This window comes from Carettochelys insculpta, chromosome 18 (genome assembly GCF_033958435.1).
Source record: "Carettochelys insculpta isolate YL-2023 chromosome 18, ASM3395843v1, whole genome shotgun sequence".
In the NCBI taxonomy this organism is placed as follows: Eukaryota; Metazoa; Chordata; order Testudines; family Carettochelyidae; genus Carettochelys; species Carettochelys insculpta.
Genome location: NC_134154.1, coordinates 28639940 through 28654361, shown reverse-complemented (window position 1 = coordinate 28654361; position 14422 = coordinate 28639940). Strand labels below are relative to the sequence as shown.

The 14422-nt window shown below is 49.3% G+C and overlaps 1 protein-coding gene across 1 annotated transcript; it reads right to left on the bottom strand.

Moving 5' to 3' along the window:
* Positions 1 to 545: 545 nt before the first annotated feature.
* On the bottom strand, positions 546 to 5488 carry FICD (FIC domain protein adenylyltransferase). The gene is made up of 2 exons (XM_075012308.1): positions 4952 to 5488; positions 546 to 3617 (listed from the first exon to the last, which is right to left on the bottom strand). The coding sequence occupies exons 1-2, from the start codon at positions 5247 to 5249 to the stop codon at positions 2542 to 2544; spliced, it is 1374 nt and encodes a 457-aa protein (XP_074868409.1). The 5' UTR covers positions 5250 to 5488; the 3' UTR covers positions 546 to 2541.
* Between the last annotated feature and the right edge of the window lie 8934 nt (positions 5489 to 14422).

Below are 14422 nucleotides of genomic sequence, written 5' to 3'. Positions count from 1 at the left end.
CTGATACCCAGCTTTAATCACGAGATCTTTTGTCTGTTGTAGTCTTCCTACTCCACTTCATTGATCAATATGGTGAAATGCTTTATTGAAACTGAGTTACAGGAACACAATACATTACACTGCATGTAAGAGAAAATGGCTAATACTATTGTCCAACTGAAAGTAGACTTTCAGATGTCAGAACATACACAAGCATGAAGAGAAGGTGCTGAGGTAAACAATATTTTCAGTACTTCTTTAGGTGTGCAGATTTTTTTTCCTTAAATTTGAAACAAACGGTTCACCTCAATAGCCTGGAACCAACTGCAACAGATACTCTCAATCAGAACTTGTGGGGTGACAGTCATGAAATGGAAGGCAAAGTACATGTTTTCCCCATCCCCCCATGAGTTCTGTTCTGTGCTTTAGAAGTTTTTCTTCAACAGCTGACTTGTGTACCAACACCAGTCCAGCTTTCCCTGGCTTAAGAAGGCAGCAAGCCAGTTCCTGGTATCCAAAAGGTTAAACACTGATCTAGAAGCAAAACATCCATGTAACTCTGACTGGAAAAATACATTTTTTATTGTGTAATCTCAGCCTAGAAGCAAATGACAAATATTTGTTCAATTGCAGTAAATTGTAGCTACACTTAATGTGTGTGTGTTTTTTTTTTTTTAATTAAATCAAAAGAGCCAGGGCCTGGCCAGGAATCTGCATCTGCCTGAGTGGGAAAAAAGTACCAACTGGTAATGACATCCAAGATAGCTGTGATATTGTCCAAAACAAAGATTTACATAGTAAAATATTTTATTAATCTGTTACTAAAATAACATTTTTCACAAATAGCTAAAGTGCAGAATCCAGCGACACATAAAAATAGGCGTGCTTTTCAAGAGAGTCCCGTTGTGTGTCCCACTCACTCAAGTTTAGTTCATTGAGTTGTGGCACATGACATGAACGTGGGCCAGCACGTACTAACAGGCAACACTGACTCTTGATACTTCATTGGTCTCCTGGTTTTATGCCAGGCCTCTAAGTGAGAAATACTTGGCTGAGGGTGGGAGAAATTATTCTGTGTAGTAAACAACTGTGCAGGACAACAATTACAAGCTGCTACTTGTGTTGGATAGGTATCACATACCCAGTTAGTGAGCTGTGGAAAGATCACATTGCATTCTCAGACTCAGGCTCCCACTGCAGCTAGTCCACCCAGGATGCTTTGGGGCTGTTACGTCAAAGGACAAAACACGGGCAAACTGGAAATGTAACTGGCAGGTGTGAAGACTGAGAAGCTACTTTCACAATACACTTCAAATAACTATCCAAACAAGAGCAGGAATGAGAGCATAGCCATATAATGACATTCTGTAAATGCTTAAGTTGGCAGAAATGAAAAACAGTAACTGCACTCTAGTACTAAAAGTTACTGGAGCCTAAGTGCAGGAAACTGATGTGATTGAGTACTTGCAAAATTATAGCATCAGAAAGAGGCACTCACCATACTGTGGAGATGATATTGACAGCTCACCCACATTAGCAGGCAGGAAGTCTAGAAATTATTAGCCATCAGTCAAGGCCTCTGGTACCATTTGAAGATGAAAATGCACTAACTGGGATGTAGAAATGGTGGGAATGGATCTTGAATCCTGTCATATATAGGAACATTACTTCCCCTGGTTTTGCAGAGGCTACCTATTTTCAAACATAACTGGAGTGTCCATGGGAAGAGGCACTTTCTAGTGCATGACAAGGTCTGCTGGCAGAATTAGAAAGGTTACTTAAGAATTACTAAGGTGCAGAAGGCAATACCAGGGGCCTTATGCACCAGGGAAGAAATCAACTTGCAGTCTAGTTGACAAATTTGGATGGGTGGTTGTTGCTCCTGAATCCCTTGAACAGCATCACACCACCTCTACAAAAGCCTTGCTGCATAAAACCTCAAAAAAAAAAGCAGGAAACAAAGTGTGAGTGCACAAGGATTTTGTGTTACACGTAACAAGATTAGATTCGCCACCAGCAGAGCAATATGGTACATTTGCAGTGGGTTGAGGGAGGAAAGACAACCTTGAGCTCTTGGACAACTGTAAAATAATCCTGCTAAAGAGTTTCTGAAGTGCTACAACATTGGCAGACGAGTTTTTTGGGGGGAGGGGGGAAGCGAAATAAGGCAAAACAAAATGCCCTCCTTGTGACTTCTAGGAAAGGTACTCTTGCCTGCGTGGTGTGATACAAGTGAAAGGAGAGTCACCATCAAGGCAATTACAAGGTGGTGGCTTGAGGAAGCCACCCTACATAAGACTGTAAAAGAATTTAGCTGCTTTTACTATAGCGTGCATGACACTTGCAAATTGGCCTCACTTTGGATTCTCTCTCCTTCCCCTTCCAGTAATACAAGCTGAGCCTAGTGCACATTCAACACCAACACTTCACAGTCTTGTCATAAGGATAGAGTATATTAATTTATTAACCTTTAAATAAGCGAAATGCTAAGTGACTTTCTTCTCTGGTGGAGCTGCTTCTGTTACGCCATGCTTTCCTTTTGTCACTGGCTCATCACAACGTTCATGTTTTGACTGGAATAGTTTGCTTGTATCTAGTACTGCTGCCATCGGCCTCAGGTAAACCCACTGAATATTCCGTCGTGGCAATAAGCAGCATATCTAAAGTGGTCTCAGTACATTTTGCAATGAAGCGTATGAACGGTCTTACATCACCTTCATTGGCTGCTTCTAGGACGTGATAATACTCTGCCCTTTGTTCCTTACGGATTGTGATGGGTGGATAGCCTGCCTGCATTAGTATGAGATTCATTAACAGGCGTGATGTCCTTCCATTGCCATCTACAAATGGGTGAATATATACTAGTTTATAATGGACCAAGGCAGCAAACTCCACCGGGTGTAAGCTCATGGCATCTTCGGAGTTGATCCATTGCACAAACTCCTGCATCTGTTTTTCAACATCTTGAGGGTGGGGTGGGATATGATGTCCTACGAACACTTGGGTAGTCCTAAACCTCCCAGCTTCCACTGGGTCGACATAACCCAGCACTCTCCTGTGTATCTCCAAAACGTCACTGATGGTCACAGTGCCTATTCTGGATACGAGGGTGGTATTTACGTATTTCATGGCTGCATGCATACCGATGACTTCGTTCTGCTCCACCAGACTTTTTCCAGGAACGGCATATCTGGTCTCAATGATGTGCCGTATTTCAGAGAGTGTTAGCGTGTTCCCTTCAATGGCAACTGTGTGATAAATGTGGTGGTAGTAGGACTCTTCCATCACTCGCCGCAGGGCTGAATTGCCCTTGGGGATTGACATCACTTTTTTAACTTTGCTGTCGATAATGCTGAAGTACCTCTGGTCTATCTCTTCAACCAGGGGCAGGGTTCGGTCCCGATTGATCAGAGCCTTTTCATTACAAGGAGAAAGAGTCAGTGCTTTGGAGTATAAGTAGTCTGCTTGAATGATGTCTTTCTCCTCTTCAGAAAAGATGCCAAACTCATTCAGAGCATCCACGTAATCTGGATCCATCTTGAGGGCATACATGAAGAGTTTATGGGCTTTCTCACGCTTCCCCTGCCGCTTCATTTCTAGGGCTTGGTTCAAAGCTGCTTTGGCTTCTAATTTGACTTCTGAAATGCACAACAACAATACTTAGACGCTACGGAATGCTTTTAAGGGTACTTGTTTCATACATATCGAATGAAATGAAGCTAAGAGTGATATTAAGAATTTACATTCTACCCTTTTTTGTGGATTACAAATACCAGAAGCTAAGGCCAGATCACCCTACAAACTTTTGCTGGACACAGCTGTACTGGTCAGGGCTTGATTTGTAACCAAGACAGCTGTACCAGCTAAGCCTCTCCTGTTGATTCAGTCAAAACTGCACTAGAGCAGGAATAGCTTTTTTCCCCTCATGGGGCTGAGCGTGCTAGAGCAAGTTATACTGGCAGAAATACTTTTGCTTTTATAAACTTCAGTCACACAAAACATATGGCTGCAGCAGTACCAGCAAAGCCTTCCAAGGATACACCTGACCTTACCCTGAAGGGAAAGGTATGAAAGAGCAGGACAGGACAGGACAGGACCTGCCCTGCCCTGCCTACAAAGCATGCTGCTGGAGAAGGTCTCCTGCTCAAGCCACAGCTAGCACAGGTGTTGCTATTGTAATCAGATAACTGGTCCACCTTGCCTAGAATCCAAGTTTCAGAAATGGCTGACAACTGATACTGGAGACAATGCATGTAGCTGATTATGCAAGGTATCTAATGGGGTCAGCCTGGAGCAGCAGTTCCACTGTTTTTCAATTATGAAGTATTTAATATCTTCCTAGTACTACTACTACTACTACTACTACCTTCCTAGCATATTGCAATGGCTCTGAAGTAGCCAAGAATATAGTACTAGAAGTGCACTGGTTGCTCTGAATACTTTAAAAAACCACTGAGCCAAATCCAGCACGAAAAAAAGACAACAGTGCATCCAAGAAAGAAGTTAGCGCAAGTTCCACAATTTTGGAAAAAGCGTTCCAAAAATTCAAGCTGCACTCTATCAGTCCAATATACCATGTGCAAAATCCTGAAGTTACCCTATTGAAGCTTGACTGGGAACAGAAGTGGAAAGAGCCTCTGAAAGAACAAACAGTCCCAGTAAAGTACCAACACGCACTCCTTTCATGGTGCAAGTCAAGGCGTGCTAGCCCAGCCAGGGACTCGGCAGCAGGACTCTTTGCTTCTATTTTTGGTTTGGCTGTGGCCTTGTGTGACCTTAGTTTAACCGTTCAGTAAAATAGGAACAACTCCTCTAACTTGCAAGGGTTCATTTATCTTTACGGAGCGCTCGGAGGCCCTTCGGGAAGGATGCGCTGAAGAAGCAGAGCATTAAACCCTCACGTGTGTTGGCAGCAAACCCTACCGACCAGGCACTTCCCTCGCCTCCCAAGCACCGGCAGCCCCTTTCTCACCGGGAGAAGCTTTGGGTTTCAGCACCAGCAGCTCCAGTCCACCGGAAGCAACGCTGAGTCCAGTCGCCTGCCCCGTGTACCTGGCGATCCCGACGTAACGCGCTCCCAGCTTGTTTCTCAGGGCGGAGAGCCCCTTGAGCACCGCCTGGCACTGCTCCTCGACCGCAGCCAGCGGCAGCAAGAGCGCCAGCAGCGAGCCCGCCAGCACCACGAGCACCGCCGCCCACCGGACGCGCGGCCACAGGCTCATCCATTTCAGCTCCGGCTCCGCCAGCGCGGCCATGGGCAGGAGAGTCATCGGGCCCGGGGCGGGGCCCAGGGAGCATCTCCCCCCGCCGGGGCCGGACCTGGGAGGAGAAAGCGCTGCAGCAGGGAGCTCCGGAGCCGGGCCAGGCCCTGCTCTGCACGCGGGGGCCCCGGGCTCTTCCCAGCGGGGGGAGCGGCCCTCGGCGCGTCCCCCCCCCCAGCACCGGAGGGGGGGGGCAGCAAAGCTCCAGCGACTCTATCCCCCCGCCCGGTCCCCAGACTTCTCCCACCTGCCGACTCGCCGGTCGCTATTCGGTCTGCACCCGGGCTCGTCAGGACGCCTCCCGCTCGTCACCATTGGCTGCTCCGCCTCAGCTTGCTCTTCTCATTGGTCTCCGCCCCCGTCCGTCTCCCCCCGCCCCCTCTTCCGCCGGTATTTCCCATCCCGCCCCACGTCTCCGGCGCCGGAGAGGCTCGTGGAGCGCAGCGATAGGGGGACTCCCACGCCGGTCTCAAAGCGAGCAGCCAATGAGAAGGCCGCGCGGTGGCGAAGGGCGGGCGCGGCTCTTCTTCAAAAGCCGGGGTCGAGCCGGCGGCTGGTTTAAGGGCTGGGCAGGGGCGTGGGAGCGGAGTGGGGGCGGGGCTTCCAGCCCTGGGCCTTGGGATCGAGAGATCCCGTGCAGCGCTGGTGCCCTGTGCAGCCATTGCCGCTAAGGAAGCCCCAGCGCAGGGCGAAGCGTGCGCTGCGACACGGGGGAGGGAGCTGGGAGGTGCTCGGCGAGGTCTGTTCGCCTCCCTGCAACCCCAAGGCTGCGTAACAGCCCAAAACCTTGCTCAGGCTTTGCTGAGCTGTGGAGTGGGGCTCAGCCGTGCTCACCTGTCTCCTCTGTTCTTTTCTCCCCAAGTTTTTTTTTTAATAATGGTCCGTGTTGCTTTCATCAAACCAGAAGAAAAGCCTTTGACTGCTGGCAGGGTGCAGGCTACAGCTCTCATTGGAGGGGGGGGGGGCGGGAACCCTTTGCTAGTTGTCTGAGTTGCCTCGCTGCTCCTGACGGTAGTAATTGCACCCCCCTGCACCTCTACCCCAACATAGTAGCAGTCAAGTGCTTTGCAAAATATTAAAGCAGTTGTCTTGATGACAAACCTGGGGCGGTAGGGAACACTTGCTCCTCTGGTTACAGAGCAGGATCTGAGGCACAGAGTGTGACTTACCCAGGGGTTTGGTGGCAGCATCACAAAGCTAGTTTGAGTTCTCTGCCAGTAACTGAAGCATAAATCCAGCCTGTCTCTGTTGTACTTGCAGCTCACCCTCTCTGCTTTCAGATCTCTTCTCAGAGCTTGATTTACCCCTGAGATGCTCTTGCATTGCTGCTTCCCACTAAAATGATGGGAATGTGACTGTCTTCCCCAGTAATGGTCCAAGACACAAGCTTTTCCAGGGAACAACTAGAAGTGCTGGGGCACCTTCTAGCCTAACATATTTTGGAGCATAAGCTTTTGTGGGCAAAGACCCGCTTCATCCGATGCATGAGTCCTTTTCCAGGGGCACTCACTGTTTTTTCTTTGGGGGGTAAGCTCGAGGGTGGGAGTCGGGGAGAGAGACAGTGCTGCTTTCTGTGCCCTGAATGCTACCAAGCAAATAGTGGGTGTTTAAGTAAAAGCATCACTAACGAGGAATCTCCTCTTAGCAGGAGGTTAAGCTTTGCCCGCATTGACCTCAATGCTGGGCTGCTTTCTGTTGCTCTAGAGCTCGGCCACTGCTGTCACCCTAAGGATTCGAGGGAAGGGAGGCATAGATCTGTCTCTGGTGTTACCATTGTGCAGTGGGTGGCTGCTCAGACGGTCTTCCCACTTTTTGGTTCGTTTTAGATCAGAAATACAAAAATGCAGTAATCACCTTCTCGGTACTGGGAGGTCTCCAGGTGCTTTTTGACTTATTGGGATTGACAAAAGCAGCTTGATCAGCTCAGTCAGGCCAGCGTCCTTAAAGGTAGAGTGACAGCACCTCAGCTAAGAGCCTGCTTAGCATCAAACTGAGCCCAAGGCAATCCCTCCAGCAGGAAATTACCAGGTAGCCTATTAATTTTGAACATCTCCGTGTCCTCTATGACAAAATGCAGAGGAACAAGTTACGGAACAATAAAACAGCCTTTGAGGAATCAGCAAAACATTTCTTCAAAGAAGCTGTGGTACAAACACCTAATTCATTGTCTTTAATGCCATTGTACCCAAACCTAACTGGGGAATTAATTATTGAGGTATAGGAGACAACAGCATCTCAGTACATGCTGTTTTTTTTTGTTTTTTTTTTTTATAATTCAGTCTAAAATGAAAAGCATCTTTAAAATCCGTCATTGGTGAGCCAGTTAGAATTGATGGGATGGTAGATGAGCAGGATGCCCCCAGCCAGGAATTTTTGGACTCTATATTTCACTTTGATATAAATGTCATAACTGGCCTTTGAAAAGTGATTCTTTGTGACTCCGTTGCCGTATATGTAAAGCAGGGATGAAATGAACAACCTGTCCCCCAGGAGCGTTGTGAGGATTAATTAGTGAATGATTATGAAGTGCTGTATAAATGCCAAATATAATGACAAATCCAGGGGCAGCTGAAGGATGCAGCTGTTGCTATGTTGCACGTGGTCATTATTTCAGCTTTACAAGGGGTAGCAGAGCAAATTCCAGAAACACAGGCCACCATGACTTGAGCTAAAGTACGATCACCAATAGCAGTAAAGGGCCTAAGACACATTTGAACTGTTGTTTCAGAGGGCCACGATAGCCGCCTGAAGACTACAATGTTACGCTCCCTCTAGGGCTGCATGTCATACAATTACAGACACGTAGGCTAGATGTATGATGACCATATTCCATTAGCTGAATTATAAAGGCTTGATCGTTATTACTACAATCAGCAGCAGGGTTTTGCAGGGCAGAACATTTTATTTCTTCATTCCTACCTCTGAATCCTTTTCAGCTGTTTATCCAAAGGTGAAAAATGCCATTTGCAGCCATTAGGTGGCAGCATTTAATTCTACAGTGCTTTTTTTCTTCACATAAGGAACATTTTCTTCTGGACTTGGTCTGTTATGTCTGCATTTAGATGCAGCCAGCATGAAAAACAGCGGAAGGCACTAGAATAGCCTTAGATACAGTTAGAATTGCTTGAAAATTGCATTGATGGTACAGTCGAGTCTCACAATCTGCGAACTTACTGTTTGCGAATTCAGTTATTCGCGAGCGGCTGAGCTGCTGGTTGGTCGCCCAGGGTCCTGAGCGGGACCTCCTGCAGCCTCCACTTCCCCAGGCACCCTCCGTGTTTGCAACAGATCAACATCGTGAGGGTTCTAACACGGAGCCCTGGCGCATGTTCAGACCCTACTGTATTTGTAATGGGCATATCTGAAATCTCCCTGAAGAGCTGTCGTAATTGTTATGTTGGAAGTGTTAAGTAAAAGCTTATATAGATTTGCCACTAGCATCAATTTCATGATGTGTTCATCTTCATAACCCTCGCATATGTCAGAAACTAAAGCAGCACTCTCTTACAGGCTGTCCCGGGCATCACACTTTTATTACGTGAGGTTGAAGAAAATGATCCCCTGCCCTACCACTAAATTTCTCAGTATTGGAAAGGGTGAAATCAAGGCCTAGAGTCTTGGGCAGATTATGCTACATCTCAGTGCTCGGGTGAAAGGGACGGCAGGCAAAGTCATTCAGAACCGTCCTGAATACTATGACCCGTGTCAGAGTATTGCTGGGAAAAGCATATTTTCATAAGAACCCAGCTGCCCTAGATACCACTTGCTGCAAAGTTAGAGACCTGCGCTCCAAAGCGAAGTCTTGTGGTTCCGAACGGACAGAAGGCAGACGAAGGAGTGACCAGTGGTATGTAGCTGATGATCAGAGGCAGGTTCTTGGGGTCGGGGGGGGGAAGCGCACAGTGAATATCTGGCATGCGAGTGCAAATGGCACTTCCCAGAGAAAAGGAAGCAAGCAGTGAAACACGTGAAGCACCTTGGAATGCAAGACAGGACAAAGGAAAATAAAAGGCAGAGGCTAGATCTGTTAGCCGTACGTGGAGACAATCCCAGTTCAATGCAAAGACGCCCACTAGCGGGGGCACGTGCCTGGGTCGCAATGAAAGCAACAACTGTACAGGTGTGTTGCTGTCAGTACGAATGCCATAGAAACACAAAAGCAAAACACTTCCAGGCATACGTGGCTCTGAGGAGGATGAGCCCGGAGCAGAGGTCTTTGTTGCCTCTCTTAGTAAAAGCCCAAAGCAAGGTTCTGTAGCAGATGGGTTTCTAACACTGGGAATAAATGAACAAAAAGGGGGCTTCAAAAGCCATGCTGTGTAATCACAGCAAGCAGGTACAGAACCACCCGTGGCTTCCACTTTTAACCTCAGGAGGCTGGCTTGTTTCCTGTAGTGGGTCCCAAACACGTCCGAGAGATAAAGCTGCTCTAGAACATCAGGCTTAAGGATAAATCCTGTTGAGCAGAGCTTGCAAGAATAGAAGGGGCAATCTCATTTGGGGTGGGAGAAATACTCTCTATTGCTTGTACTTCCTTTCAGCCTGGCGTGTGTGCCGGTGGCTGGCTGCTGCCAGTTTGGAAAGAGCTCAAAAAGACAATGAACTAGAAAAGGGAGGCTTATACTGCACAATCACCTGGCTCAGGTTTGAACCCATGCTCCTCTTCTGTCCAGGCACAAATCAGTTGGACTCAGGTCAACAAGCATTTAGACCCTGGGTTCTAAGCTTCACATAGTGCGGTGGGTCAGAGTTTGAGTCCTGCTAGGAGTCAGGCCCGAGCTCTGGCATTCTGGAGTGCTGGCACAGTCCAGCCCAAGCTGCAGACCCACCTGGCAGGTCTGCCTAGTGTAGCGTGAAAGCATGAGTCTGGCTGGGAGATCGGAGCCTTGCAACTGTAAAGCCAGGTTCCAAGGCAGCGTGGGGGCTCAGTTCAGGGCTCGCATCACTGAGTCCACAACCCCGGGTCCCACCGATTTGGGTCTCTGCTGCAGTGCAGATGTCCCCCAAGGGGTATGAAAAATCTGATCTGATCCCAAACCTGCACAGACAGAACTCCGCAGCTCTCACGCTTTTAAAACAGGTCCAAGTGCTGGGGGGAACCACACTGAAATGTCAGTGCTTTGCCTGGCAGCAGGAACATGTGCTGGCGTGAGGGCCCTGGTGCTGTGCTCAGCCACAGGCTGGTCTGGATGTGAAAAATGAACTCCCTCTGCCCAGGCAGCTCCCAGTTCTGCTAGCGTCCCAGGGTTGGAAAGTGGCTGTTTTGCAGACATTGTACGCGGCTTCCCTTTTGCCCAGCATTTCCCTAGGGCATTGGCTGTCCCTTCTGTGTGGCTCACAAAACTAGATGTCATCTTGCCACCTGCATCAAACGGGCCTCAAGAGAACGAGCAACCCAGTGACTTTCCCTGAGCTTTTGGCTCCAGGTTGCCCTTGACGCGAGCGCAGACTTGCTGACTGTATAATAACTAGACATTCTGGACTGACTGCCACATAGATTTGACTAATGTGACTCCATGCCAGGCAATTTGGAAATATATTAGTCCTGTGAGCAGCCTTTAGTGCTGATGATTTGCATGTCAATAAAGGCCGAGAAATTGCCTCCCCAGTCTCCTCTCGAAGGGCTCTGATCCTGTGAAGTGTTGAACACCCACTGGGCCTGTTAACTTAATCCACTCCAGCGCCATTTGGGATGAGCAGGCTTGTAGCGAGATAGATTCAGACTCTTACCAGCTTTTCCCCCATTGCTGACTGCAGCAGTCTGACTGAGCGAGGAGGACTAAGCTGTTTCACCGCAGGGCACTGATGGTCATTCACAGCGATTCAGCATCAGACCCACTGAAGACCATGGCTCAGAGACTGCCTGTGACTGACATAATATAGAGGAAAGAGATTTGGGGTTCTGCTGGATGACTGAGATTAGCAGACTGTCACTCATCTGTCTTGGCAGAACACATCTCCTGCATGTCTCCTCTGGGATACCAGCAAATGGGTGCTGTGCACCCTGGGCATTTACACGAGGGGTTTTAGAGTAGCCGCGAAAGGCTCTCGTGGTGCTATGCAAACCAATCAAAGAGCCCCACCCCAGAGCGCATGCAGCCTCGGCTCAGGACAAGAGAGGGGAGGAAGGAACAAGTGGCTAAGAAGCACAAGAGCTGAGTAAAACGAGTTTCTTTGCACAAGAAGCGTTAGTCTCAGCTGAAGCAGTGACAGCTGTCAGTGGGTTGCAGGTGTCACGACAGTGCAGAGTCCTAGGAGAACAAAGCGGTGGCTTTGCGGATTTTGACAGGCAGTTTTCCCTACTGATAGAACCATGCAGGCGGCTCTAGTGCCTGCAGGGTGGCATTTGGTCCTTTACACAGATGGTTTCTTCCAGAGGGAGGGGGACAAATGCCGCTATTGTGTGGCTCCCATTTTACTGTAGCAGCAGAGCTTTCTGGCGCTTCAGGGAGGTGCTCCAGATTTTAGCCCAGTATCAGATCTGAATCGGGCCGATGAGATTCATCCCAGGCTGGCCAGTCGCCAGGTGACAGGAGTAGAGAGTTCCTTCTACCACTCCTTTGAAGGCGCCAGCTCTAATGCAGATTCAATCTGCCTCCTACCCTGATTCCTCCTCAGGGTGAGTTATTCCCGGCTCTGGTTAACATCAGAGGCTGTGGCTTGGGTTTTATTAATTTGTTTGAGAGTTATGGCCTCCGGAGAATGGGGCCTTCCTTGTTTCAAAGGGGTCTGTTTCTCTGATTTACCGGGGACCGTCCTTCTCCTTCCCCTCTGGGAACCTTGTGTCAGTTTCAAATGGGTTTTTCCCTCCACACTTGGAAATTCTGACTCTTGTGGTTGTCCATTTCCACTCAGAGCCTGGAGCGCTGGGGCCCTGGCCACAGCCGCTCCGGCCCGCTGAGGGGCCTGGCAACAGAGAGGGATGAGCTGATATGATTGAGTTAGGTCTGGCAGCACGAAGGAGGGATCTACAGGTGCCCCCTGGGTCTGACAGGCTTTTGGCGCACCAAGACAAAAACTGATGCTCTCCAAGGGCGGATCCTTTGTTCCCATAGCAACGGTGAGAACTGGAAATGAGAAGGGGTGCTGTGGAGAGAAGCAGATTCCTCAGTCCTGGCTCTCTCCCTGTTGTTGTAGGGGGAGGAAATAAGCAAACACAGATCAAAGTCAGCCCAAGTGGGCTCAGAACACTATGACGCTAAAGAAAAAGCTGGGGGGAGATCAAAGTCTCTGGGTGTTGCTCCCAGCGCCTGGAGGTGAAGGTAAGGCAGGGCGTCCCCATGCGCTGCTCCGGCTGGGGGCTTGGCTGCAGGAGGAGGGGCAGTGTGCTTCCGGCGACTCGCCTTGCAGGCTGTCCCACTAAGCAGCTGGCCACCAGGCGGGTGAAAGGGGCTGGCTGGGGTGTGCCCCCTCAATGATCTGGGATTGCCCCAGCCCTGAGCTCTCAGGGTGCCATGTAGGGCAAGCAGGAGGTGGGCATGCCCAGTGTTCCTTCTTTGTGTGTTTCACTCGGGAGCAGAGCCGCTGTGTTTATCGCTCCACATTGCATGTGCCAGAGATTGGGGTGGGGATGGGAGAGGAAGTGGACAGGGTATGTACGGATGGAAGCAGCAGTCTGGAGCAGTGCTGGGAACATCAACCAGGAGGGTCCACCATGGCCACTCGGCTCATGCTCTGTTCTGGGGAAACGTGACCCCCTTTAGTCCCGCTCAGCCAGGTGGGAGAGTAAGCACAGTGGGCCGTGCGGAAAAGACGGCAAACCTGGGATCCCTTGAACGCCAGGAATAAATAATATGGAGTTCTGTGTTGCTTTGGTTCGCAGATGTTGTATTGGAAAGGTTCTTGCTGGCATGGGTTGTCTGCAGTAAAGGATAGGGATGCTTGCCAAAGTCTCGGAACATAAACCTCCTAATAAAGAGGCTTGCTGCATTTCTGTCCTTGTTCAGTTATTACACCTACTCTCCCGCAATTACAGAACTGACAGCTGGCAGAGATTTGCATGGGGCGTGAAATTAAGTGAATTCATGTTAATGTCTAACCTGCACAATGCTCAAATTTGGTTCCTAAAAGCCTTGTTTTGCCTCCACGTTGCTGGCACATCTGCTTTTCGCCTCGTTTCTAAACGTTGATGTTCCCCACTTCTTTTCCTGACTGGAGCAAGCACGGCAGGGGATCTTTGCCCTGTCTCTTAAGCGGTTTAACTCCAGCGCTTGGGAGGCCGTGGCTTTTGTAGGAAGAGCTTTGCCTATATGGGATCATGGCTGCTTCTCAGTGCTCGCCTCCCTTCACCCTGTGCCTGTCAGAGTAGCGTTCTGCCACAAAACCCTCCTTAGGCCTTCTCATGACAGCGTGTTTGGAGATGCCTTCTGGGATCACACAAAAGCGGCAGGAAATGGGCTCCTTTCAGAGAGCTGCTCTTCCACCAGCTTCCCTCGAGTGTGCAATGGGTATTTCTAAGCCTCCCTTTGCCCTCAAAGGAGAAAGCTGGCTCCAAAAGTGCCTTATGTTGTTTTGATTCATTCCCTCAGGGCCTGGAGCAGCAACCACCCGTTTTATGTGCAGTATGGGGGCAGACATTCCCGAGGGTGCAGTGCCGAGAACCCCAGGGGGGTAAGGTTCCCACAGCTTGCTGCATTTTTTTTTCACTCTCTCAATCAAACCACAAGATAGATACCTTATGAAATGAGTACTAGTTTGTTTGCTGGAGTGTGCCTGTCAGCACCTGTCAGGCTGGGCAGCAGCAGGGCTGGTACAGCCATACAATAAAATTACTTCCTCTGCCCTGGTAGCTTTCAGTCTCAGTAAAATGGGCAAGATGAAGGATGCTCTGTCGTTCTGGCACGCACCGTATCTCACTCCTTTAGCAAATGCCGGTGCGTCCCTTGGTAACCAGCATCCGAATCCAAGGGGATGAACTGCAGACAGGGCAGTTCCCCTTTCACATGTTGGCTTATTTGACATTAGGGAAGAAGAGTTCAAGGCTTCCATTCTGCAGGCTGTTTGCAAAGGGCCCTCACTGGCGTGGGCAGGGTTTGGAGTATGCAGTCTCTCCCAGGCTCCTCCTGTGCAAGTATAAATCCGAGGTCTGAGGAGCACAACTCCAGTTCTCCACCTAAAGTGGGGTCTGAGTATGCCAGTCTGATCGCTGGTGTGCAGAAACCGAGCTGTGGGGGAGCTACATC